Source organism: Laccaria bicolor, genomic scaffold, assembly GCF_000143565.1.
Source record: "Laccaria bicolor S238N-H82 LACBIscaffold_9 genomic scaffold, whole genome shotgun sequence".
Taxonomy (NCBI): Eukaryota; Fungi; Basidiomycota; class Agaricomycetes; order Agaricales; family Hydnangiaceae; genus Laccaria; species Laccaria bicolor.
The window spans coordinates 325,283-351,347 of record NW_001889880.1 but is presented as its reverse complement, the minus strand read 5'-3'; the positions used below and the strand labels follow the sequence as shown (position 1 = coordinate 351,347).

The following is a 26,065-nucleotide window of genomic DNA, read 5'->3' as shown; positions in this document are numbered from 1 at the left end:
GAGCGGGGTTGTGGAGTGTTCCGTGTTGTGCATTGCAGTGGGACAATGAACTTTATTTATGATGGGCCTCCAAACAGTGACTTGTACTAGCAGTATGATAATCGTCTGGCAACCGCTGACAGATTTAATCTATAACCCCCCGCCTGCTTTGATGATATGATGGATTTATTGGGAATGTCTTTACGCAATTTATGTCTCTTATTGTGTGTGGAAGCTCTATTTCAAGTTTCCTTCAGAGTGAACATTCGTGTTTCAGCGGACAGCTGGTTTTCAAAAGTCGGCGAATCAACAACTGAAATCATTGCGTTGGAAACTTGATACTAGAACAGATAACCACAATGTTCATGAAATTGCACAACTACCCTTGAAGATCTTCCCGAGTTTCAGATATCCGTGTACCTAATTATGATGCGGGGTGGCCTGCCAGACGGGTGGTTGTTCCACGTCAATAGGGAAGGGTATAATAACAAGCTGGAAGCGTCAGAAGATGACTAAAAGCTGATATGGCGGGGTTATTAACGCTCACTCGGTCCCCCTCTGTTCCTACAAACCACGCCCCGCCAGTGGCCGGTGTGATTGGTTGAATGCTAAAGAATCATGATGAGGCACGTTCCAGAGACACCTAGACATATTACATACGAGATAATGGGATGGCTCGAGGGAAGACCATTGTCTGCACGCGTAATACGCCATTGAGAAATCTCCTCTGAAGTGGAGATGGGGCCGTGAGGAACCGGAAACTTGTCCCTCAGGGACCAACTTTCTTCCCCAGGAGTGCCGCCATCGTTGTGGAGAACGATTGTGAATATGTTTTCTTCCTTGGGTTCGACGACCGAAATCTTCCACTAGCAACGGAAGCACATGAGCTATTTCATCAGAAGAAGTAGATTAGTACTGACAACTTGACGCTCAGCAGTCGATGGGACTTGGGCAGCAATGCTGACGATATTGCCAAGACCGTTCTCAGTAGCATACATCCCTCCAACCCCGATGACGGGGCCGGCCTTGAGGCTCCAATAACCGCTCTCAAAAGACATGATTGTGGGGGTTCAACGAGGTGCTTGAAGTTGAGGAAGTGGGGTGATGGTCTCAACCTGCAGAGCGACGTGGCTTTTATAGATCAAGGATAGGGTGAAGGGGTTGTAGTGCGCGGTCGAACACTGATCGTCCATGCGGTGTCTCTGAATGGCGAATCTGGGCTAGGGGTGCAACATTGGCGATACCCCACAATTCTGATAGGATAACGTCAGATAAACTTAAAACTATGCTTCGGTGAAGGGGCTGTAGTGCGCTGTCGAAGACCAGTCGTCCATGTGGTGTCTCTGAATGGCGACTTTTGGCTTGGGGTGCAACGTCGGTGATAGCTCACAGTTTGGAGAGGGTAAGTGTCAGATAAACTATGATTCTTCAGAGAGCATCATGAACAGAAGATGACGTGAAACATACAAGTATGGGAAGTCCACTTATGACTTCGGCCGTCCATGGCCCATGACGCATGAGGGCTTGAGTATGAATTAGGTTCTACGCCACTCGAGAGCCTCTTCAAGATCAAAGGCTGAGCCTGCGAGCAAACTCCGTGCTATCGTGGTCCATCGTGGAAAGTCACGTCCTTGAGCGAGGATGCTAGTGTGATGGAGACCTGGAGGATCAGGACCTTCACTGATTTAGACCATTTTCATGAAAAATTTCCATTGATCGCGACGTAGATGAGCTAGGCTTGACTTTGACAAGTATATCGAAAATTCAACGCTCAACTACTACGGGCCTCTTTGACGACTCTCGTGATGGCCTCGCAGAAGAGTAACTCGATCCAAATATCTAGAGGATGGAGCCAGTGGGATTTGACAAAACATTTCAATGACATGATTCACCTGCCTAGCTTTAAGCGCCAAGAATAGCGACGCTGTCTTCATGCTGTAGTGCCCGCGATCGACAAGGTCGCCCTATGAGACAAAAACAAGCTAGGTTGGTATCTTCAACAGAATCATTAGTGGAGAGTACAAGATACGCAGCTTGTTTCTGGGACCTAACTCCTTCGCTGCAGCAGCTCGATTGGATTCCAGAGTTGGTCATGAATGTCGCGGCATAGTGGAAAGTAGATAGGTCCTTGGCACTGGTATGGTGTGCACGATCGGTCGTTCAACGCCTTCCTCTTCCATACGCGATGATGTACGATAGTAAGCCTTCCTGGCACAGTCTGACGCATTGAGCGATGATGGAGGAAGGTTTTCAGGGCGTGCGAAAAAACTTGTGGCTTGAAGCCAAGGCCAAAGTGCGGTTTCTCTCTTGTTTCTCTCGGAATTGTCGCTTCTGTTCAGCTAAACTCTCCACGAACTTGACGTCGGCGTCGTTGACTAGCACAAGAAGCGCATCGGAGTACCACCATCTGGCTCAACAGTTCCGACATTCTGTGTATCCCACAGGCATGCGATCGTGACTGCTTCATCAAAGAGCTTCCTCTTAAGATCTTACAGCGCAAGAATTAATGACTGGGTCTTTCCTTGAACTCATACTATCATTCTCATCCCAGGACGATCTCTGAACAAGAGGTTGATTGCCATCTTCTCTTTCCTTCACGGGGTTTCGAATGGTGACACGAGTCTGGTTCAGTCTTGTGCACTTCACCACCAAATTCACCCCATACTGACGTCATGCAGCTATCTATGGGACCGAGGCGTGCTCTTAGGCTTCAACGCTGCGCCTCTCAAAGCTCATTTGGAAAGACCACATACGCAAACCCATCTGCAGTGAATGCGCATCACACCCTTCCCTCCTTTCCTGGCGATATAAAAGGCGAGCTCAATTTGAAGGTTGTGGTCATCACCTCCCACTTTCTCGACTTTGAACATCTTATCGAACGCTCATACATATGTCTTTTCCTAGTGGCCTGTATAATCTCAGAGCCTCCCCCGCTGCCGGACTTGGCGCTTTATATGCTACTGCGAACGGCCCCAACGAAATCGTTACCGTCGCCCCGCAGTCGCCACCGTTCGTTGAGCGTCAGGTCGTCAGTACCAGGCATTTACACGTATTCTGGATTATCAAAACTGCTAACACCCTTTTATCAATATTATCTAGTGGAGGATCGAAGTCGTCAATCCCGACGAAGAACTATATACCATCACTCGCCACATCCCTGGAAGTGACCTTGGAGGACATTGATACCCGGCAGGCGGGGAAGCTCTTCCTGAGAAACCCGTCACTACTTCGGGACGGCCTTTCGAATGGTACATTTCGTCTTTGGACAATGGCTCCATCACGTACGTATAAGTGATAACATCACTTATACGTATACAAGGGAATGTTGATATATCACTGTGATATATCAACATTTCCTCGTAACGTGCCTCACCACTAATTTTTCAGCTTTCGAGCACCTACACGGCTTATCGGCATGGGGCTGTTCACTGGAACTAATGACGAAAACCAAGTAATAGCGTATACTCTCTGATGGCCTGCTTTGGCTGATGTTTTTGACGCCCCCCAGGTTATCATCAAACCCGTTTCGGTCATTCCAGATGGAGACGCATCCTCCTGGCAATTCAAGGCCGCACAGCTTGGTTAAGGGCGGAGATCTATGGACTTCATGAGGGATTCTCAAAGTTAGCGAGATGTTAACTTCAAGGTTGCGATTATATGTACTATTGGTAACTTCCAGAACCAAAAAGTGTTATCCGACCAGATATCTACTACGGGTTGTTATCTTCAAGTCTGAATTCCTTGAGCTCAAGTCCGGCGGCTTTACTTGCCAGTGCTCTCAGTCATTTGCACCCAAATCACCCTATCCTATAATACCTCGGTAATCGCAGGATATCCTCAAAACACCACTCTGTCTCATCCTCTGTCCTCTCAATGTGGATGATTCCAGGAGCGACCATTTCCAATTTGAAGAACCCTTTCGATACCTTGTAAGTTTTTGATAGCTCCCTCATCTCATAGAGTGCGATCCATTTCCTCCAGCACTTTGAAGTTCGTCCGGTGAAAAGCTTCTTCCAGGAGGACCCGCCGCGGCCCTTCACTTTCACACCAACCCCATAGGAAAAATCGTCATAATCAGTGTAAGGAGGAGCTGGCTGCATTTAGAGGAACCTGAGGATATGCTGAATTTGAAAGGAGTTGGAAAGGAGTATAATTTCGTGATGTTTGTAAATCATCTGCTCACCAAGGAATTAGGGGCTCAGTCTGACCCGGCCGCGGCGCAACTTGTCAATGCATGACTCTAAGGCTAGTAGTACTCAACGTTCAACTTTCATGATGACTAGTGCTGATCTTCACAACAAATTGGACCCTCGTGTCGACCTCCGGCTGGCAGACTTGAAAGATGGTTTCAAGTCTTCTGCCGACTCACTACTTGTAAATCTGCTGCCGGAACTCATGACATCTATTCTAGTATCCTACCTAGAAGACGACACCTCCTCTCTCCTCTCGTGCTCTCTTGCAAATAAACACTTATCTTTTTCTGCGTGTGGAGTTCTCGTCCGGACTGTTGTCCTCGACACACCTACTGGGGAGGATCTTCATAGGAAATACGCTGCCTTCCATCAGCTTCTCTTGGGGTCCTCCAGTGCTAATGGCTCATCCCTGGCCAGATCCATTCGCTCTTTATGTCTACGTTTTGGAAGGGGAGTCTCATCAGCTGAAAATCAAGATCGCTACCAGATTGAAAAGGACACTACGTTACCATCCACCCTATCTTTGATTGTCAACCTAAAATCTCTAACAATTCACAGTGCCAGCCTATCAGGAAAACTACACATCACTTGTCGAACTTACTGACTTGAAAATTCACTTCAATCACTTCAGCACTTCAAGTTACAGCCACAACTTCCTTTCAAACTCAAAGTGAGTCCAAGTGGGATCCAAGTCACTCACCTCAGTAAGTCAGAAGTGCCCAAAAGCCGGAGCGCTCAAACACTTTAGAAATTATTCTGAAGTCCATTCGAAGTCCGACGACATGTGACGATGTTGAAAATTTTCAACATCGTCTTTTCTCTTCAACGTTCATCATGACTGTCACTGACATATCGCTTGTGGTGTCCAGCCTGCCCTCGCCAAATCCCAGTGCAGTGTCACTGTGTGCCTGCTTGCCCGCTGACCTGGAAAGCGAACCTTAGTCACACGCGCTCGACACATGTTGGCGGAGTCCGCTGTCCAGCAAGACATCTTGGGTACGTCTTTTCCCTTCATCTCTTCTTCACTCTGTATTTGGACAGGGCAACCTAACATGCATATAATATCCTACAGACAAATGCAAAGCATATCAACGGTCTCACACACAACGCGTAACGCCATGCTCGCCCTTCAACCTGGAAAATGAACCATAGTCACCACATGCTCGACCTACACTGGTACAGGATGGAGTGTTGGCAGATGGTTGGATGAGGTGAGCGACGTTGGGTCCTGTTTACCTGTTTATGTACAAGGTGCGGTTTTCTTCTGGGATATATCTACAACGCTGACGGCCCTTCCTTTGTCCAGCATAACGCAGACACATCCATAAGCGAAGAGCTCTACGTCTGGCCTAGCGTAACACAAACAGGCAAGAACACCTTCGACATCTGGTACGTTCTCTTCTCCCCTCCCCACCTGTCCCCTCCTCACAACTTCACCCCACCCAGGTAACGCCTCCTCAACTACATCTACACTGCCTTCCGCTATGCTCATATGGAGAACGTCACCACTGTCTTCACCGTGCCCACATTTCGAGCTCATTCGTGCCCAGATGGAGGGGGCGAGAACTCCACCACCATTTTCGCTGTCAGTTTGAGTACGTTTTGTCTTGTCTTGTCTTCCCTTCCCTTCTTTGTGATCTCATTTTCATGCAGGCTGAGTGCACGTTCAATTTCTGGATCACGAGGGCCTCTACTAGGTGCCAACGCTTCTCCCCTCAACACGCGAGGATTTTTGTTTGAAGGGGACAGCGAGGATGAAGGGTGAGATGGGGATGTTTGATTTCTACCTGTTCCTTGAGCTAGTACATTGTAGTAGACATTTGTATCATTCAATATACTCTTTTGGCCCCCCTAATTTTATCATTCTATGTGCAATTCAGAACACTTTGGGACTGCTACTTGGTCACTTGGTCACTTTTGCGCGATACGGCTTACCCACTTGAGTCTCACTTGAGCTAACTTACCTAAGACCAAGTCACTTTGTAAGGTAGGGACCTACATAGCCAAGTGACCGTCCTTCGGCCACTTGAGTTCACTTTCCCCACTTCTGCACTTGTCAAAGTTACCTAAGCAGCCTAAGTCGATGTGTAGTTTTCCTGATCAGTGGAAGCGACCGCGTCGTAACGTTTCCTACGGTTCTTCGTTCGACTTTGCTTCAAGTTACCCTCTTCGCGTCGCCTACCTTGAGGAAACTCGAGTTGAGGGGGATTAAGAGAATGGACGACATATATCTCCGGCATTTCACGAATCTCAAGCATCTCTCTATAGCCGACAGCTTTCTCAAGACTAGGAAGACGGGGGATGAGGTTGCTTCGAGTCTTGGCGTCATGCAGAAGTGTCCACTTGAAAGTCTTTCAGTTTCTCTATGTCATAAACTGATTTTTGAGGAGCTCAGTGCGCTGAATGCTAGCCCTACATCTGCGTTTGATATCTCCCAACTCCGAGTTTGCCAGTTCTTGTTCGCCCAATCATACATGCACCGGATCCAGGACAGAGACGACCGGGGCATCACTGCGTGGAACACTGCACTTTTATGTAAAGATACAGTGGAGATCTTTCATTGGCAATGGCATCCAAGCTGTACGTCCATCCTTCCTCGTATTGACTCTGCATAAAGGTTCCTCAGACCCGCTTTGCATCGACCTTGCCATGTTACCCTCACTCCGCCATTTGTCAATAGCCCTGGAACCGATGTACTTCCATAGTGATGTGTTAGGGAACATCCCGGAGGCGTTGGATCTCGCTGCTCCGGGAAACGTCATCGAGTCTGTCGAAATCGGCATACAATTATCTGTGGACAATGCAAATCGGAGCCTGACTTGCGAGCCGGGAAAGGGGCTCTGGATGCAGTTGGACGCTCGCCTCGCCTCCACGTTAAAGTTTAGGTGCTTGGAGAAGGCGGAAATAATACTGTTCCTTAAACGAGACCGCCAATCAATTGCTAATGCAGAGCGGTATCGTGATCTCCTCATGCTTCAATTTCCGTTGTTGCTCGAGCGGGGTTGCGGAGTCTTCCGTGTTGTGAACTGTGAAGGGGAGCTGTACTTTTTCAATTAGGACTCACTTCTGTTTCGTAGAAGTAAAAACATACATGACAACATTCGATAGATCAGATTTCTCACCTTGTCAACAGTCTCAAAACAGTTCTCCGCAAATACGACTTCTGCCGCTAACCAACCATAAGTAAGGCGAAAATCTCGCAAAAGGTATTGTCAATATCAAGGACAAATTACCATGATGTTGGTTGGTGAGGGGCCGTTCTTCACCGACCTTTGCCTTAGCACCCTTGAATAATCTTCCCAAGTTCTAGATACCCGCATATCTAAGCACCGGTCTGCCAGATGGGTGGCTGTCCCACGTCAATAGGAAAGGGACCTGGAAGAGTCGGAAGATAACTAAAAGCTGATCAGGTGGGGTTATAGATACTCACTATTGACTAGGTGGCCTTCGGCTACTACAACCCACGACGCTACGATGGCCTCTGTGACCGGTTGGATGCCAAAGAACTGTGACGATGCACGTTCCAGAGACACCTAGACATGCCACATACGAAATAGCGGGATTGAGTGGAGTATTACTATCGTCGCGCAGGATACGCCATTCGGAAAACCCCTCTGAAGTGAAGATGGGGCCCAGAGGACCGGAAACTTGTTCCTCATCCTCCAAAGGTGCCGCCACCCGTGTGGAGAATGATCGTGTACACGTTTTCCTTGCCTTCGACCGCTGAAACCTCTCAGGTTGTATGTAGTGTGCTGTCGAACTCCGGTCGCCCATGTGGTGTCTCTGAATGGCAAATTTGGGCAAGGGTGCAGCATTGACGATAGTCCACAATTCGCATAGGGTACTGTCAGATAAACTATGACTCTTCAGAGAGCATCATGTATAGAAGACGACGTGAAACATACAAAGGGAAGTCAACTCATGATTTCGGGCATCCATGCCCCATAATGCATGAGGGCTTGAGTCACATTCTACGCCACTCGAGAGCCTCTTCAAGATTTTGAATGAAAGGTTGAGCCTGCGAGCAAACTCTGTTCTATTGTGGAAAGTCACGTCCTTGAGCAAGAATGCCGGGGGTGCAATGAAGACTTGGAAGGCCAGGATCTTCACACCTGATTTAGACCAATTTTCATGAAGATTTCCCATTCATCAGGTGGTAAATGAGCTAGGCATAACTCTGACAAGTATATCAAAGATTCAACGTTCAACTACGACGGGCCTTTTTTACGATTCTCGTGACGGCCTTGCAGACTAGAGTAACTCGATCTGAATATCTAGAGCCAATGGGATTTGACAAGATAGTTCAATGACATGATTATATCTTACTTGCCTATAGTGACGCTGTCTTCACGCCGTAGCGTCCGCGATCGACCAGGTCGCCCTAAACGACCAATGCAGGCTGTTGGTGTCTTCAACAAAATCCTTAGGGGAGAATGTCGCGGCAGATTTAACACAGGTTGAATTTTGAATTCTTCGAGGAGTATGTTGCGCACCATCTCGCACGAACGTTCCTATCAGCTACTGGGAGATACTGACATCGTTAAAGTTGTTCGACCGGATGGACTCTTATGACGGCATTGCAGTGAAAATTAGATAGGTCCTTGGCGCGGGTATGGTGTGCACGATCGGTCGTTCAACGGGTTTAGTCTTTCAAACGCGATACTGTACGATAGTAAGCCGTCCTGGCACAGTTTGGCGCGTTGAACGTTGAGGATGATGCATATGGATGGAGGAAGTGGTTGCAGGGCGTGCGAAAAAAACTTGTATGTGTCGTCGGGCCAGTGACGAAGAGCTCGCAGCCAACCTCCACGTCGCCCCCAGATCATATCCTTCTGCTAACCGTAGAAGCGGCCCAAGATGCGGTTTCTCTCGCAATTGTCGCTTCTCTTGGTGCTATGTGTCTCCAGCTGGGCTCTCCACGAATCCGACGTCGGTGTCGTTGACTGGCACAAGAAGCTCATCGGAGTGCCACTATCTGGCTCAATATCCACAGCTCCGACATTCCATGCCACAGGAAATACGACCGTAGTTATCACTGCTACCGACAATAATGTCCTAGCAGTTCTGAATCCAGAGGATGGGTCCGTTCGTGAGTTCCCATACTATCCGATAATTCGATCCTACTAAACTGTTACCGCAGTGTGGAGGTACATTTTCAACCCTGAAGACCGGATAGCAAGCTTCTTCAAGAGCAAGGACCGTTAGTACTGTTCTCTTGTTGTTTTGCGTTCTCTCTAATCTTTGACTTAGGCGTTGCGGTCCTGTCCGGTCCAGGAGGGGCAACTCTTCGGACATTTGATGCTTTACATGGTCATTTAATCGTTGAGAAGCAGCTCCACTCCCCTCAACTCGCCATTTTGTCCGAACCACACTACCTGGGCAAATTTGTAGTGTTCAGCCCAAAGTTAAGGGACCTTTATGTCCTTACCAACGGTCATACGGTTAGCTGCATTGATGGAGATACCGGAGGGGTTAAGTGGGCATGGTCTTCTCCGGACCAAACGTATGTGGTCACACTTCCATCCAACAATTCTGTTTGACGCTCTGCCGCAGCTCTCTTGTCATCCACACCCACCTCCTACTCACCAATGATGCAATTTACGCTGTGGGCGCTGCTAAATCCATTGCCTCTTATACACTCCACGTCTCCGTTCTCTTCCCCACCACGGGGGAGCTCCTTGCTTCGGCGAATCTGCCCTCCAGCATTGCAAATCCCCTTCGCGAATTTATGGTTCTCACTCGCGATGACACTGACTCAACCCATGCTATATGGCTGGAAAACGGCTTGATCAAATCCTTATTATTGACGCCAAAATTGAGCAACAAGCCGTCGACCGTCAAGGGCGCAGGTTATGCACAAATTCTAGATGTCGGATTGAGTGAACATGGGCAACTGGTGGCGACGAGGGAAGACGGCGCGAGCCGCGTCCTGAAGCTTGACGAGGATGGATTATCGCTCACATCACTCTGGCAATTTGAGAACTCTGTGTGTACTGTCTCATCATCGTTATCCTGCGTTCTGCGCTCACTTCTCCACGATGTTTAGGCCCGCTCAAAGGACAATGCTGATTCCATCTATGCTGGTGGCTTGGATGGCCTTGGCCGGCCATACGTCTCACGTGTATTTTGGTCTCACAAGCATGAGGTTCGTTGAAGAATATTCATTTTGCTGGCGAGACGCTGATTCTCATACAACATAGAAAGGCTCGACAGACATCTTCGCCGGACATTTAGGGGCAGGCAACGAACTGGGAGCCCTGTTCCCCTTCGACACCAAATTTCATGGCGTCATCAATCATGTAGAGTACTCTATCTCTGCTCACACTTTCCTAACTAAACTCTGTCCCAAACTTCAGGTCGCCATTGATGCTTCGCATACCCCAAGTGGGGGAGTTGTCGCAAGATTGCTAATTACCACCAGTTCTGGCGCAATCCAGCTCTGGCAAGAAGGTGATCTCAAATGGACGAGGGAAGAATCACTAGCAACAACGACGTTGGCTGAATTCGTCGAACTTCCGGAGCGCGTAGCCAGTGAAGCAAACCTCCGCATTGGTATTGAAGGATTCGTTTCGCGAGTTATCCGCCAGATCTCTGATGCTCAGGTACCGTCATGTTAATTTCTCGAGTCTCCCATGCTCTGACAACGTCTTAGGACTTCCCTCAATATGTCTTCAACTTTGTCAAACGTTTCGTGACAGGCTCCTACGCCTCAGCTTCCTCTCCAGCTTCAGTACCATCCTCCGCAAATGAAACCCCGTCAAGAGATGCCTTTGGGTTCAGGCAGGTCATCATAGCAGCTACCGCGTTTGGCAAGGTTTTCGGAATCGATTCTAGCAACGGCGAAATCCTCTGGAGCCGCGTTCTAGGTCTGGGATGGGCGGCGGAGATTGGAGGAAGGATTCATCCTGTCAAGCTCTATGTTACGCGCACAGTCAGCGATGGTGGCGATCCAGAAGTGGTTCTTGTTACGCAGAGACGAGCTGAGAATGTAAGTTACGTTCTTTCCGAAATGGTTTGCCGCTCACTCGAAAACCTTGTCAGACCCTGGTCGATACCGTTATCTTCCACATCAATGCTGTAAATGGTGAAGATGTAAGGCGAACCTCAAAGAAAAGTGATGTATTCGAGGGGTTGGACATCATCCAGGGACCGCTCGTGGAGGGCTTCCTACTGCAAACAGAACCCAAGGCAGTTGTGCTGCTTGATGAATTCCTACAGGTCAGTTTGCCACGTCGAAGTTTTTCCTCGCATACTTACCAACCACGTTGCTGGTAGGTATACTTGTATCCCAACAACGCAGCCACACAAGCCACATTTGCAAAAGTTTCGTCTGCCCTCTCCTTCCCGTTGCGAACAAATGTCGAGGGCCGGCAACGAATTCAAGGTCATCAGATCCTCCTCAACTCTGAAGTCAGCGATAAACCAGTAGCCTACACCACCTGGTCACTTAATCTTCCACCAAGCGAGAGCATCCAGCAGCTCCTTCCTCCGGCCTCACGTGGGCCTGTAGCCTCAATTGGTCGAGTCTTGGGGAACAGGACAACGCTTTACAAGTACCTCAACCCCCGCTTGTTCACTGTGCTCACGGTTTCTCCAACGACGAACATGTGCGGTTTGTACCTCGTGGACAGTACGAAGGGTACCGTTGTGTACCACGTCCAGATCAAGGGCCATGGAGGCTGTAATATCAAGACGGCGTTGACGGAGAACTGGTTGGTATACCATTACTTTGAGGGAGAGGTTGCCGATGGTGATGTGGGCGGAGCAAAGGGATATCGAATGGTCACTGTCGAGTTGTATGAGGGAGAAGTCGTGGATGAGAAAACGTCCAGGTGCGGTCAAAGATCTCTACACCTGCATTTCTTTTGTTAATCCTTCTCCCAGCTCGGACATGTCTTCCTTCTCCGAGAAAAGTTTGCAACTCACTGCATATGAGCAGGCATTTGTGTTCCCTCATGCGATCACTGCCCTAGCCCCTACCTCGACGAAGTTCGGAATCAGCAGCAAGGATCTGATAGGTATGGTATCATGCAGCTTTGTAGACGAGTCGAATTGACCGTTAGCATACAGTGGCTACCAAAAACCATAGGATCCAATCCTTCCAACGAGCCATGCTCAACCCTCGTCGACCTAAGCGAAAGGTCACGGCTGAAGAGGCGGAAGAGTTCCTCATTGAGTACGATCCAATTCTTCCAGACGATCCTCATCGTGTTCTCTCTCATAACTATGAAGTAAGCTTTTAATACTCGTCTCGAGTGCACCGATAGACTAACCATACAATAATCAGGTCGCCAATGTACAGCGGATAGTAACCGCACCCGCCCTCCTTGAATCAACATCATTGGTCTTCGCCTTCGGTTTGGACATGTTCCTAACCCGTGTGGCGCCATCGAATACATTCGACGTCCTTAGCGAGAACTTCAATAAGGCGCAGCTGGTGTTCACGGTCTCCGGTCTATTGCTTGCGATCATGATCACACGACCGATGGTGGAGAGGAAAAGGCTTAGAGAGAAGTGGTATCAATAGCCGATTAGGCTATCTCAGATGTAATTTATTGGGTAAATGGAACTAAAAAATCATCTCATCCTCTTCGATTGCATCTCGCGTTGAAGGATGGGTTCGAAACACTGATTGGAATTGCGGACTGTCACACCACAGGGTATATACTATCCGGATGCTTCGATTTTTCCAAGGCCATGCGTGGTGTCCACACTGGGGTCCAAATGCCATTGACCAACACAGACCAATCAGCAATCGGGCCAGAAGAGGTTCCCCAACTTGATCCTATATTGTTGGCTCGACCTCCATCCAAATACTCGCGCTATCTCTTGGACGCGGCCGAAAGCCAGGCCTCAACGTGAACCATCAACAGATCCGTCCTTGAAGCTTGAAGACGGTGATGTCAACGATAACACTGTCACTCCTGAACAGGTTCTCAACGTGTACACCCTTTGGCCACCCTCCCCATCCTTCGAAAGACACCGAAGCCATCCGTTAGTCGTTGGAACTACTGTCCCCGGTCAGCATAGGCCATGAAGCCAGCCACCCTGGCCGATGCATGGGTCGGTAACTGGTCGGTCGAGTCAGCATCTAAATCACGTTTGGCTTTGTCTTTTTCTTTGACATTTTCATTATCGTTGAAGATGCTGATACGTGTTATGAAGCCGGAGAAGCTAAATAATCAAAAATAACAATGGAACCTTGCGTGCAAGATATATGACAGAGTCTCCCTGCAACCGGGCAAAGTGTAAACTCGACGCGTTCAAGCCCTGCTTCATCGCAAAGGAGAGTGACGTCCTCCGGCTTCCGAAAATCATCTTTTTCTTGTGGCCCACGGGGAGTGCAGCTGGCCATCAAAGACTGGCAATTGCTCCAAGACATAACGAGAGTCCCGTCGCAAAATCGGTACGGTTCGACAATCATCGCCGCAGACCCCTCCTTCGGGAGGATGAACTTATGTCGGAGTTTGACGCGCCCCTCTGGAAGGATGACCTCATATCGCCATATCGTACGTGACTCGCTCGACTGGTGGATTACATCGTAAGTAATCGGATGATGGGTGTACCATTCACTTGGCATTTCAAATTGCAGCTCTTCGTCACCTTCCAGAGAATCAATATCCATGTCGCATTCCACTGGAAGTTCAAGGTCGGGTTTTACGTGATCTGCTCCCGGTTCTTCAATGTGTCCGCCGGGGACGAGTGGGGGTATATTCCAAACGGAAACCACGGCGAATTGGATTAATACGACGAACTCGTCAGTCGCGGAAAGCTGGGGTATGATCGATATCAGTCAATACGTGTGCATGCAAGTTCGGAAAAGTAGTCGAGTAATTACCTGCTCATACGATTCATCTCCTACATTAAATGTTACGCCCGTACCTGTGACAAAGTTCCATACTTTGACATAGTTTGCACCGTGGTAGATCAGTAAGTCCCCACGGAGCACAAAGAGGGACACGTCGGAGTAATCCTCGACTAAGAGACTAGCTATTTTGGATAGCTTGGGCTTTTCTGACAGAGGGAAAATTTCAAAGATCCAAAATTCATCTCGTCTGTCAGGTAGTAATAAGCGTCAATGTGCGCCTTATCGTGAAAGGAACAACTCACATGCTCTCTTCATCCGTCCAACCATTGGTTTCACAAATTGTATTGGCAAAAATCCGCAAGCCCAACCCATCTGCTGTGGGGACTACAGCAAAGATATCGTTGAAAATATGAGACGCGGAGGCTATCGGAGTGTTCTTCAATATGGTGCTGGAAGAATAGCCAAGGTCCCAAACACACAGGTCGGCTTCGGAAAAGGTGATAAGGAATCGGCCACCAGGAACGAGATAAACACCCTGGAAGTAGGGATTCTCAGACGGAGTAATAGTTCGCGCGCAGCATCCTCTGGCTTTCATGTTGTTGCGCATGACATGGTCTAGCCATCTCGTCGGCGCAAAGACAGCCCGTTCCAAATCTGTCACACACATCTGGTCGATCGGAAATGTGGGCCTAAAGACGGAGTTGTCTGAACAAACGCGTCGAAGAAGATCAACCCAAATAATGCGTTGGGACGTAACACAGCAGAACAGTTTGGAGGTCTGACAACCATTTGTCAATTAGATACCGAGGTTTGGAATTACGAGACCATACAACCTTTCTTAGGGCAACGATGCTCCCCAAATCCATGAAGTTGAAGATGTGTAGGAGTAGATCCAGGGAAAGACTCCCGAACATTGCAGTCGAGCCCCCACGATTGCGTACCCCGATATTCTCCATATTGAGCGACTTCACTATGAGACGCGACGGGAGGTTTGGCTCTACCGCTGGAGGGCTGAAGACGTAGTCGACTGGTCGTTGTCAATTGACCTTGTAATTGTTTGGTAAATGTGTGGTCAATTACTTGGCAAACAATGATCCTCTTGAGTCCCGATCAGGGGCGTCAATGGACCGGCGATATATCTAACACGGCTTCAGCTTCAGAATCCTCTAGAGGAGGGGTAAGGGATGGGGCGGAGTAGAGAAGTTGAAAGCCAGGGGAGCCGAGAAGAAGGGCGGATGAGGGTGTTATAAATGGGCGAAGAGGTGAGTAGTATACATAGATATCAGCCTGAGGCAACTGCCTGGTGAAACAGGACCCCCGAAAATCCTGCTAAATGGTAGATACCGATCCGGACAGAAATTTTCAAAATGAGGTGCTAGGTTAGATACAAACCGGACAGGTTTTCGAAAAAATCAGCAAAATGCTAGATACGAAATCCGGACAGGTTTGCGAGGAGATTGACAGGCTGGATACTAACCGGACAAGTATGGTCGCTTAGTCTAACGGAAAAAATGTATGTACTTCACTAGGCTCATCGTGTGGTCTGGGGTTCGAATCTTGCACTGCACACAAAATTTGGCCCTGAGTAGGCTAGATACGAAGTTTGGACAAATTTTTGAAAATTTGTCTAGGCTAGATAAAATCCGGACATACTTCGCCAAAATTGGTACGGACAAGAATCTGGAAATCGGCAATTTTAGTATCTACCCTTTAGCAGGATTTTCGGGGGTCCTGGTGAAACCCGATGGTGAGCGGTTTCTCAAGGCCGCCCCTGAGCGTTTTCGATTCGATAACGAGGTGAAGGTTGGCATGTCATTACGTAAGACGTGCAACATTTGACTTCGCCACCATGACAGATTTCCTTCCCCCCACAACAGACGTTGTTTTCATCGACACCCTTCGCCTTTCGGCGAATATTGGATATGATTGCTGGGGTCGACGCCGAGCCCAGCCGATTGAACTGACCGTGTACTTGCACTTGAAAAACAGTTATCTCAAGGCGGCTAGTCAATCAGACAACGTTCTTGATTCAATCCACTATGGGCACCTCTCCAAAGCGATCAGCACTCTCGCTAAATCGAAATCCGAAAATGGTGATCCAGGCTTTGACGGTATAGATGGGTTGATTGGCGAAGTTGCACAAGAGGCTTTGAAGTTGGCTGGGAATGCTGCCGATGAAGTGAGAGTGGTGGTTGACATACCCAAACTCATTTTGCTTGCTGGCGGTTTTGCGGTGGATTATACGATACCGCATCCGTCATATCCGCTTGCTTCTCCGGGCACCAAAAAGGTCTATGTGAAAGAGCTCATTCTACCGGTGATCATTGGCGTTAACCCTCCGGAAAGAGAGTCCAAACAACGCGTCATTACCAGCATCACCTTCTATGAAAGAAAGGGTCTGGGGGGCGCCGACCCCGTCGATTACCAGAAGATTGTTTGTGACCTGACCAAGGTCTGTCGACAACGTACCGTCGCTGTCTTTTTACATCTCATCTACTTTGCAAGGAATTGGAGGCTTCATCCTACCTCACACTCGAAAAATTTGTCATGCATGTTGTTCGCTCAGGCTGCTTAGCTTCAGAAGCTATTGAAGCCGTCACAGCGCGGGCGCAAAAGCCTAGCGCTCTCAGTTTTGCGCACTCGTCGGGCGTCGAAATCACCAGAGCCAGATCTGTTTTCCTCGTATAGCTGCGTGGTTTAATGGTTGGAAATGGTATATACACTGTGCGTTAATCTCACCTCTTCTGGCCCTTCATATCCTATAATAGTGTTGAAAAATAGTGATATAGCTCAAAATATTACAGGAATCTCGTCTGAATCTCCGCTCTTGTGACTTCAAGTCTCTGTCCTTTCATTGAAGAGAAACTGTTCTCATAGGCATGTATTTCGCGATGAAAATACTTGTACAGAACGGAACTGCAAATCGGGAAGACGCGATTGTGTCTTGTCTCAACTATTAGAGAGAAAGATCAGCCTTCCGGATTGTGCATTTCGTTCGGCCTCAACTACTCTGTAACTCTAGAAGTGCATGGCGAATTCTCCCATGTTCTGAATCCAATCTAGGGGTTTTAGAATCGATAGAGCGACGATAAGACGGTCCAACTGTCAACATGGAGGAGGAAATTTGTTACAAAAATAGACCGTGGCTTGGCTTTGACTTGGCTGCTTGGCGTGATGCCTTTTGTCTCCACAGTAGTGCAACTGTCCCAGCTTCCAAACGGCAGTTGCGGGAATGTCTCCGCAGACCACCCAGATCAGTATGTTCCCAACGCGTGGACTTCATTCCTTCAAATGTGCCCCTTTGCCCCGCTCATTACCACCGTTGGCTTCTGGACCCTCGTATAATCGCGAGCAATGCTCTCTTACCCACTACAGCGACATTTTCGATGGAAGTGGTTCCCTTACTTTGCCTTTGGCGGTGGCTTTATAGCACTGGTGGTTATCATAGTTGTCAACAGTAAGCACCAAACTCAGCTCTGCCAACCGGGGTGCAACTTGGTGATTCAAAGACCCGCTAACACATTCCTGTAGTTGCTCTGACTGGCTACGAGACCGTCACTGTGTTCCGGAGTGACTACGGCACGCGCCAAACGCACTGGTACGACCGTTTTCGGACGAAAGACCCCGCCCCGCTTTGCGACACTCGCGTCTTCAATGTGGGCGATACCCTCACAACGAATTACACTCTCTTCGCTTGGACTTTGGAGAGCATCACCGTTGCGAATGCGGGAACCTCGGGGTTGGCGTATAACGGAAGTACGCTCACGGACTGTGATGTATCCTCCCTCTTTATGACTGGAGACCTGAGGTCCTGGACAATGAATTTCGTGGTTTTGATATCATGTTCGAAGAACAAGGAGTACGACATCACCGCAACCACGAGGTTTTCGATCTCTTCCTTGCCAGGAAGCTATTCTCCTCTGCTGGGTAAGGCCCGATCTCTTGAAGCTGGTGGACAGGGCGATAAACGAGCTATAATTATCGATTGGTTGTAAGTGTGAACATATCGATTCCTCTTATTATTTCTCGACAAGTTATTTCGCTATTCAGGATACGGGTAGCCAATACCGACCTAGCCAACCGAGTACGCACCGCTTTTCAGAATTCAGGGGAGACCAGCTACGTGGTGGCTTCCCTCCAAATTGACTTCCACCACTGTCCACTGTCCCTCGGTCCAAAGGCATCGTGTGGCATCAAACCTCCCACATATCTCCTTTCTTCGTCGACTCTCGTTTATCCCGATGGAACGCTCTCAGAATATAGCGCCTATTCTCCCATTGACGATACCAATCAGGTCAACATAGATGATGATATCGCAGGACCGCTGAACAACATTATCAGGATCATCCACGCCGCCGCACGCGTCGACCTTGGCATCGACAGCCCCAACAATTTGATTCTCCATTCCGAGGTCGCCAATGCGTCCCTGGTAACAACTTTCCCTACAACCGACCTCAATCCCACAAACGACACGTCGGCTTCCTTGTTGTTGGACTGGATTAATCCTACCTCTGTTATCAAGCCTTATATTCCTGTCAATGTATCGGGCCCGGCTGAACTTGAAGTGGTTTATCTATGTCGGCTACAGCACCGCAAGGCGGCTGGGCAGTTGTTCATATCAGTGCTTGTGGCGACGTTGAGCATGTTCTCAAGTGGATGGGCGCTTTTCCTCTCGGTGGCTACCATCATTGCCAAGCGTCAAGACACAACAGGTGAGTTCTTTGAAGATCTTCGGTGCAATATTGGCTTATTGTATTGGTGCAGCCAACATCTGCGAAGGCCATTGCGGTCAATGGCACAGGGATGGGGAAGTTATTAACTCTTCTTATTCATACGATTTGCAGAGGAGGCTCGGCCAGAAAGAATACGAACCTGTGGAGAATATACCGTTTGAGCCAATTGAAAATAGGCCACTGCGTTCTGTTCAGAATGTCAACTGAATGAACAGTCATTTGGAAGATAACGACTCTGTATACTATCATCTCTCCTCATCACAATAAGTAATTGTTCACGATGATTGGCATGGCCAGAAAATAACCATAGGTCAATTGTTGGTCAATTGTGCGCTGCCGCCCTTGGGGTGGGTATACGGGCCGGCTGATGGGGTTATGTAAGCAGTAGACCCCAGAGCTTTCCTTTCTCATCGTAAATCAGTACCACGACGTTCCCGGCTGATGGAGTCCCTCAACCTCAATACTCTCGTGAGCTCCCTACCGACGGCCCAGCAAAACGCTGAGAAGGAGTTGCTCAATAATTTCAAAGGTGTGACCCTTCATTTTTCACCTAATGATCTTTAGAATCTTAGATCACTTTTTTTGAACAACAGCCGCGGCTTTGAGCATCACAACTCTCTATCGCTCTTCACGGCAGAATTCAAAGCGTGCTTACAATGCAGGATACGCTGCTGCATGTCAGGATATGCTCAACTTCATCCAGCAAGGTGTCTCGGCTGGTGGCGTCACAGGGCCATCGGACGAGATGGAGGGCGGAGGGATGACGATAGGTAGAGTGATGGACTGGACGGAGGCTAGGTTGGACGCCATTAAAGCTAGAGAGGAGGAGGAAGACGAAGAGGAAGAGAAAGAGAAAGAGAGGGAACGTATACGCCCCACGGCCACGCCAACCTCAGCGCCTACTACAAACCTTGCGGCGAAGCCCGACGCTAGAAAGGCCACTACCTCTGGCACAAGCGCCTCTACTGAACGACCCAAGGTAACAGGATGTTTCTTTCCTTTGAGAAAGTAGTTCATCAATAACATCTTTTTTTTCTTCTTCAGCCATCATCTCTACCAACCCCGCATTCCCCCACAGCCCGATCCATCCCACTCCCTTCGGAACGCTCATCACCTTCTCCCCCTTCAACAACAACCACCCTACGACCAACCCAACGTCCCACAAAGTCTAAACCATCCACAACGAAAGGAGACCCTCCCAATCCATCAGCCTCCCAGGTTCCACCATTCAACCTGATCTCGGAGTCGCACCCACCCACATCACAACCCTTTCCCGACACACCAATCGCCATAGGTGCCGGCGCGAAACGTCGGCATGCAATGATGATGATACTCGATTCTGGTTCAACACCAGTATCAATCGGGGGCTCATCCATGCCCCCGCCCTCCCCCTCCGGTCCGGGCAACATCAACGGAGTGTACAGTGGCTCTCCGAACCACACCGCCGGCTTTGGGATGAACAGACGGCGGACAAGGAGTACTCGGAGTTTGACCCATCAAGCACACCAGCAATCCCAGAATCAGAACATCAACATGATTCAGGTTGCTTCGGAGGCAATGGATATAGAAGAGGACGGAAGGGAACGGAAGCGCGTCGCTAGGCGGTAATCGCGCTTCTCGTTGTACCCTTCAATTCCCTTTCCCCCGTCTACTCAACCTTTGACCCTCCACGAGCATTATCCAACGACCTCCCGGAACAACCTTCAATTTGTATCAACGCATTGTTATCCTCATTGTCACGATATCTCTCCCTCATGCATCCAGATCATTCATCCATTTTTCAAGTAGGATTAGTACACACCCTCTTTATCGATTCACACTCAAGCCATAGCGGTGAATTTGTCTTTCATTTCCATTTCAGACTCTTGATTCCCTCGACTCTTTTCATCTCCCTCTCCCTCTTTTACCAACTTACTTACCAATTACGATTCCCTGATTCCTGCATCCGCTACTAGTAGACATGCCAATGTATCCTTATTTCGTGATGGTGCCCTCCGCTCGATTACAATCGGTCGTTGGTGATCTCAGTGTTTGTTTTGAAAGTAAAAACCAAACACCCCAACTTCTCCACATTTCACATTCGTTGAAAATTGCCCTACGGGCGGACCTGGATACCGCTGTCTCATACAGACGTCCGATTCCAGGTAACACTTCAAAGATTTTTTACGGGGACAAATACAGTACATAGTGTCACGCGATCATCAGCAAGGATGCTTATTCAATTGCAATGATTTACTTGCATGTACTACAACTTGACTGGTTACAGAGTCCCATGCAGGTGACGCCCTGGAGTATACCACTTCAACAGTGACCAATTTTGTCAATGTTCTGAACAAGGGTGGTGAAGTTAACAGATCCCAAAAAAAATGTAGCAGGCGTGGTCGATGTGACAATTTCCAAATGGTCCATCCAGACACATTGATAAGGCTGGTAAATACAAGTCAGTGCATGTAGAATCAAAAGATACGTATCCCTCACATACATTGGCATATGTAAGGAAGCAATTTCCAAACGGTCCATCCAGACACAACTGACTTGTTGTCGCATGGGATGCATCAGGAAACCTACAAGCTCCTGGGCGCGCTGGATTACCTGAATGTGCCTGATCGCCTGGCGGCTTTTGATTCCCAGATGTTTTCCAGGCAATCCAAATCAGCAACGACTTGGCAACCGTGGTTCGTGAAATTTCGACAAGTCCATTCAAACCCCGCTTCTAGAAGAGGCAACAGCGTGATCAATCTCAACATCCACCAAACATCTCTCAACAACCCTTCCTTCCCAACCGACACTTGACCAACACCTTTGCCCCATTGCTTAGCACTGAGCGCCGTCATTCGCGTATAGAGCATAACGAGCGCGAACAACTTGAAGCTATGTCAGTTTAGGTGCAGATCAAGGCAGGTGCATCAATGAATCTCGACGTCATATCAGTATGCTGGAAAGCCTGAACTCAAACACAGGACTCCAACATTCAATACTTCGACACTTGGGGGCCTCGATACACTCAAACACCGAACCCTTCCAAATCCCAAACACCCAGACCGTTCGTCGACCTCCTTATTCTCCCCCCAAGTGGTACTTTCTCAACATTATATTCCTCTTCTCTAGTTGACCCAATCGAATATACAATGCAGAAGCAACCTCATGCACTTTAAAACCCATCTAGCACGTGAACACGGTGCCTTGCTTAACATCTCGGCTGCGCCTTCTCTTCGCCTCAGTGAGTGTTCTGACTGTGACTCGTGAGATGACATGGTGCACATCTTCAAGCGCGTTCCAGGCTAACTTTCTATTCGTTCTTCAGTTGTCCTCTGCTTAATCCTGATATATACCCTGAAGACACCCCAAATCTTCTAGTCACGCCGCCGCCATCGCATGGGGGTCTTTTGGAGGGCTGGTTTGTAAATGAGAGCGTTGGAGCACTGACCCCTGAAGCAGCAGCCGCGCTTTTGTACAATGTCTGGTTTGTGCGACCGTCTTCACCTCTGCCGCGTCCATATTAATGTCTCTTTTGTACTGCAGGGATTGTCAATGGCAGTTCATTTTCCACAGGGGGTGATCAGCCAACTAGCCTGCTGGCGTCGATCAATGGTGGGGAGGGGGCGCAAGTTTTGGGTCATGGGTAGGAGGCGTTCATCAAGAAGGGGAAAAGGAGCAGCGTTTTGTGAGTCCTTTTCTGATTAGGCATTGTGTTGACCTCGCCAATAGCTCTAGTCTGCGGAAATGGTCAATGCATCTGACGAAGAGCCTTACACACTCCCTTGGGGGATTCCTTCTCAACAAGCTCACCGAGATATGAGAGCTGTCTCGAGACTTCGCCTTCCTCCGCCTGCCAACGAGCGGAGCACCAAGCATTGTTGCATTGTCACAGCAAGTCCTCACTTACTCGCTTTTTGGTATCATTGACCTCAATCTTTTGTGTAGAACAATGTCCCACGTCATGGTGACGATCTCGGAGGGTGCCAATCTTGAAATGGAGGAGAGTCTTCGTCGCTGATGCGGTATAACTGGACTGGGAAGTTTACGATACCATAGGGATTTAGTTAGTATACAATATCGGACACTTTTGTAACATTTGGGATAGCAATATATGAATTTCTAATGTGATTACAACCATACTACAATGACTGGAAAACAATCTGGAAGTGCATGCACCCTGCTAAAACCTACTTGGGTTCACCTGGAAAGGTGACTGGCAAGTCTGCATTTGACCTTGAGCCAGAAACGACACCTCATGGCTCCAGGTAACATTTCTGGCTTCCTTATTGACCTGAATTACCTGATTTGGTCTGTTTCCAGGTAACCCAGGCACGTGAACGTTTCCTGATGACTGGAAGTTATGTTGTGATAGTAGTTGTCCGAGTCAGACGGCATGATCATCCTTTGAGGCATGGCGGTACAAATATGCATATATGGGAATACCGTCCGATGGACCATCCGATGGCTGACTATCTCACACTGACCGGCAGGAAACCCACTCATTGTAAATGACGTCATCTGCGCAGGGCCGTCGTGCCTCCCAACTTAAACATGCGCAAGAACCCTGTATCCCAGGGATCGACAGAGGCAGATCGAGTTGCCTGAAATAGTGGCACCATGGCGGCCCATAGCCCAAATCCTGGTCATCAGCAGGGTGTGTCAGCACGAGAGGACATGGTCAAAGGATGGTCACAAATAACAGTAAATTATATCTGAAGGAAGTATTCCATTTCCGAGGTAGTAATGAAAAGTATTGATTGATACATGGCTGGCACACAGACCGATAAACACCAAAAAAGGAAGCGTCTGCAGCTGCCATATCAACTACAGTCTACTTCCACTAATTCTCCACACGAACCAGACATGGTGTCCTGTCGGTTAATATGACATTCTGAAACTGTGTCGGTCTGGCAACAACAGTGCTATGTAGAATTTTGCTGCTGTGCCAACAGGAAACCAGCCCATCATTTCCAATATGATGTCACAGTACTCGATGCCACCAATCCCGACTGCTGCAGGTAACTGCACACTAGGTTGCTGGGTGTTTAGGATCACCACAAGCCGCCTACTCAGCCCTAGGTCATTGCCTGTTCACAAGCCCACCTTCCCACTGCCCTCCCTCTCCTAAGTTGCACCCTGGAATCGATTTAGTCCTATCCATAAGTTGACCTAACTTCTTGTGGTAACGTTACGGCACCTGAGCAAGGACAAGGTTGGAATGCCTGACACCGCTGAAAACGGGTTTCCCCTCATTTTTTAAAAAAAAAGCCCACTGCTGCTCCACACTCCTTCAAATCCAACGCACAGATTTGCCCAAATGTCTAAACCACACTCACACAGTCACTCCCATCCTGCACCTTCACTTGCTGAACATGCTCCACCTCCATGTGATCACTCTCCGCCTCCATACAGGCAGTCATACCTCCAGGGTATCCTGCCATTCTCCCCCCAACCTAGGTTCCCACTCCCTCCAGTCCACAGCAATGCCACCTACGACATCCCTGAAATTGCGAGCCGCCACCTGAGCTAACATGCCATGGCTCCCTTATCCATTACGAGCCCGTTGCCCGTAGCCCAATGTTACATGGCCAACCAGCCCTCCCAGGACATCAAGGATCATCAGCTCTCCCAACCTATCCACCTCTTAGCACCGTACCCAACATTGTGGAGATACAACTTTGCCGAAAGGACGGTCCCTCGGCTTTCACTCCTGGTGCAACAAGCTACTACCAGGAGATACGGGGAGTACGACCAAGGGGTATAATCCAAGCTGGAACAAGGATTGTTTGCCCATCCTTCAAAGGCTGGGGTACAGGACCAACTGATTGTGCACGTATTGCAGTTCGAATCAAAGGGATTGTTGGTAATCGAACGATTGTCCAGCTCGACACTATCCCTAGCTCAGGTGGCGTGGTTCCAGGAGCGGACACTGTCTATGTGTACTTTTTCACACCTTATGTGCGTGTGACTGGTTGGAAAGAGGAAGAAACAGGGAACAATTTTTCCTGGCTGTCTCACAAATTTATTGGCCTCTCTTCGACCTTTTGCATGTAAATCTCCCCTAATTTTCCATATGACCGCGTCTCAGAGCCTGTCTATATTTACTGCCTATCATATACTTTACTCCCCTCCCAACCGCCCCCTTTTCATTTGTTTATTTAGCATATATTTCACAAATGACGAGTTTGAACAACCGTATGCATATTCAGCAATGCAGAAATCCTGCTGAAATATCATAATAGCCGATCTTTTCGCTCAACTCTTTATAGAAGTTTTAATCTGGAGGCTGACAAGCATGAGAACTTACGTCCAGGAACAATATAGTCCACCCTGACTCATCAAAAAATATAAATGTCTGCAACCTTTGCCCTCCACTGTATTTAACCCACATTCCTTCGTACAACCTCTTCACTATACGGCTCATCTACTCCAAAATGCTAGCCTTTACTTCAGGACTCAGGTGCCAGCATTATCTTCCTCATTCAAATAGTGAACCCACACTTTCCGGACACAGTACTTCAGCACCCAAAATGTCCTTTCTATCATTGCCACATCACTCAACTCCCCATGCTGCCAGACGCAATAGCTTACCAAACCGCTGCAGTCTTGCACCACCTATAGGCTACACCAACACCAATTCTGACACCAGTGTTCACTGTGGCACATTCCAAGGAGAAAACTGCCCAACCCATTTCGGCGAGATCCCAGTTGTGTTGGACCATAGAAAAGAGTATCACAACCGCGAGAGTGAAACTCCATCCTATTTTACAAGGTTAACCACCGAATACCAAGCTATAGAAGTTGGCCGACCATGCCAAATTGTCACAGGAACAGAGCTTGCTTGCTTCGACGAAAAAGGTGTACGGATGTACCCCCCCTCAGCTGTCGAGCAATGAACTGCCTTGTCGTACGCAATGGGTTAGCACTCATTGAATGCAAAGTCAAACGTCCAACCCGCCACTATCCAGATGCCTGGATTGTTATCGGATTCCCTTTGGAAGTCGTACGTTTTGACATCACCGATTATATACAACAGATCGGATGCACCTCAATCAATGATCCACCTTCTTCACCAGCCGACCATTTCAGGGACAGTCCACCACAATCTTCCTTTGCATCTTCCCAAGACACCCATGGCACTGGGTGTTTCAGTTGGATGCGATCCATCCTTGGTTTGTAGAAAAAATCTCTGTGGACATGGTGTATTGCAGGAGGCGACAATGTGTATGTCATTTCATTACGCATATCTTCATAAACAAGTCATTGATCGTGAATGGCATCATAGTTTCGTCAAGTTCATGAGCTAGAAAGCGGATGGATGGAAATGTCTTACTTTCCTGTATATCCTTATCTCCGTAACATATCATCACCAT

At 48.5% G+C, this 26,065-nt stretch overlaps 10 protein-coding genes across 10 annotated transcripts; 6 read left to right on the top strand and 4 right to left on the bottom strand.

Annotated features, from left to right (window-relative positions):
* Positions 1-273: 273 nt before the first annotated feature.
* On the bottom strand, positions 274-1,064 carry LACBIDRAFT_318749 (clitocypin cysteine proteinase inhibitor). The gene is made up of 4 exons (XM_001879624.1): positions 900-1,064; positions 640-845; positions 527-587; positions 274-471 (listed from the first exon to the last, which is right to left on the bottom strand). The coding sequence occupies exons 1-4, from the start codon at positions 1,035-1,037 to the stop codon at positions 400-402; spliced, it is 477 nt and encodes a 158-aa protein (XP_001879659.1). The 5' UTR covers positions 1,038-1,064; the 3' UTR covers positions 274-399.
* A 693-nt stretch (positions 1,065-1,757) lies between these two features.
* Positions 1,758-1,943, bottom strand: LACBIDRAFT_248987 (uncharacterized protein; the record flags this gene model as incomplete). The annotated part of the gene is made up of 2 exons (XM_001879623.1): positions 1,758-1,818; positions 1,852-1,943. Coding segments are annotated over 2 exons (153 nt in total), but the record flags the coding sequence as incomplete, so codon positions are not given.
* A 926-nt stretch (positions 1,944-2,869) lies between these two features.
* On the top strand, positions 2,870-3,565 carry LACBIDRAFT_326006 (clitocypin cysteine proteinase inhibitor; the record flags this gene model as incomplete). Its single annotated transcript, XM_001879877.1, has 5 exons — positions 2,870-3,007; positions 3,079-3,142; positions 3,173-3,260; positions 3,367-3,430; positions 3,488-3,565. 5 exons carry the CDS (start codon positions 2,870-2,872, stop codon positions 3,563-3,565), a joined length of 432 nt encoding a protein of 143 aa, XP_001879912.1.
* A 287-nt stretch (positions 3,566-3,852) lies between these two features.
* On the top strand, positions 3,853-5,985 carry LACBIDRAFT_326005 (uncharacterized protein; the record flags this gene model as incomplete). Its single annotated transcript, XM_001879876.1, has 9 exons — positions 3,853-3,908; positions 3,971-4,058; positions 4,174-4,729; positions 4,804-4,842; positions 5,115-5,168; positions 5,325-5,383; positions 5,479-5,561; positions 5,826-5,933; positions 5,976-5,985. The coding sequence occupies 9 exons, from the start codon at positions 3,853-3,855 to the stop codon at positions 5,983-5,985; spliced, it is 1,053 nt and encodes a 350-aa protein (XP_001879911.1).
* A 182-nt stretch (positions 5,986-6,167) lies between these two features.
* On the bottom strand, positions 6,168-7,946 carry LACBIDRAFT_326004 (uncharacterized protein; the record flags this gene model as incomplete). The annotated part of the gene is made up of 9 exons (XM_001879622.1): positions 6,168-6,247; positions 6,355-6,514; positions 6,647-6,695; positions 6,816-6,939; positions 7,237-7,341; positions 7,406-7,478; positions 7,503-7,567; positions 7,603-7,678; positions 7,719-7,946. The coding sequence occupies 9 exons, from the start codon at positions 7,944-7,946 to the stop codon at positions 6,168-6,170; spliced, it is 960 nt and encodes a 319-aa protein (XP_001879657.1).
* A 1,083-nt stretch (positions 7,947-9,029) lies between these two features.
* On the top strand, positions 9,030-12,699 carry LACBIDRAFT_318747 (uncharacterized protein; the record flags this gene model as incomplete). The annotated part of the gene is made up of 13 exons (XM_001879875.1): positions 9,030-9,261; positions 9,313-9,372; positions 9,423-9,675; positions 9,726-10,158; positions 10,219-10,317; positions 10,373-10,471; positions 10,529-10,774; positions 10,825-11,160; positions 11,214-11,390; positions 11,448-12,004; positions 12,057-12,190; positions 12,243-12,403; positions 12,460-12,699. The coding sequence occupies 13 exons, from the start codon at positions 9,030-9,032 to the stop codon at positions 12,697-12,699; spliced, it is 3,027 nt and encodes a 1,008-aa protein (XP_001879910.1).
* A 608-nt stretch (positions 12,700-13,307) lies between these two features.
* LACBIDRAFT_293821 (uncharacterized protein) lies at positions 13,308-14,894 on the bottom strand (the record flags this gene model as incomplete). The annotated part of the gene is made up of 4 exons (XM_001879621.1): positions 13,308-13,944; positions 14,011-14,227; positions 14,283-14,634; positions 14,714-14,894. 4 exons carry the CDS (start codon positions 14,892-14,894, stop codon positions 13,330-13,332), a joined length of 1,365 nt encoding a protein of 454 aa, XP_001879656.1. The 3' UTR covers positions 13,308-13,329.
* Positions 14,895-15,829: 935 nt separating this feature from the next.
* Positions 15,830-16,668, top strand: LACBIDRAFT_318745 (uncharacterized protein; the record flags this gene model as incomplete). The annotated part of the gene is made up of 2 exons (XM_001879874.1): positions 15,830-16,432; positions 16,486-16,668. The coding sequence occupies 2 exons, from the start codon at positions 15,830-15,832 to the stop codon at positions 16,666-16,668; spliced, it is 786 nt and encodes a 261-aa protein (XP_001879909.1).
* A 422-nt stretch (positions 16,669-17,090) lies between these two features.
* Positions 17,091-20,321, top strand: LACBIDRAFT_293820 (uncharacterized protein; the record flags this gene model as incomplete). The annotated part of the gene is made up of 7 exons (XM_001879873.1): positions 17,091-17,237; positions 17,356-17,437; positions 17,512-17,971; positions 18,031-18,692; positions 19,135-19,242; positions 19,307-19,692; positions 19,758-20,321. The coding sequence occupies 7 exons, from the start codon at positions 17,091-17,093 to the stop codon at positions 20,319-20,321; spliced, it is 2,409 nt and encodes an 802-aa protein (XP_001879908.1).
* Positions 20,322-24,228: 3,907 nt separating this feature from the next.
* On the top strand, positions 24,229-24,961 carry LACBIDRAFT_325999 (uncharacterized protein; the record flags this gene model as incomplete). The annotated part of the gene is made up of 3 exons (XM_001879872.1): positions 24,229-24,450; positions 24,576-24,650; positions 24,935-24,961. 3 exons carry the CDS (start codon positions 24,229-24,231, stop codon positions 24,959-24,961), a joined length of 324 nt encoding a protein of 107 aa, XP_001879907.1.
* Positions 24,962-26,065: the final 1,104 nt, after the last annotated feature.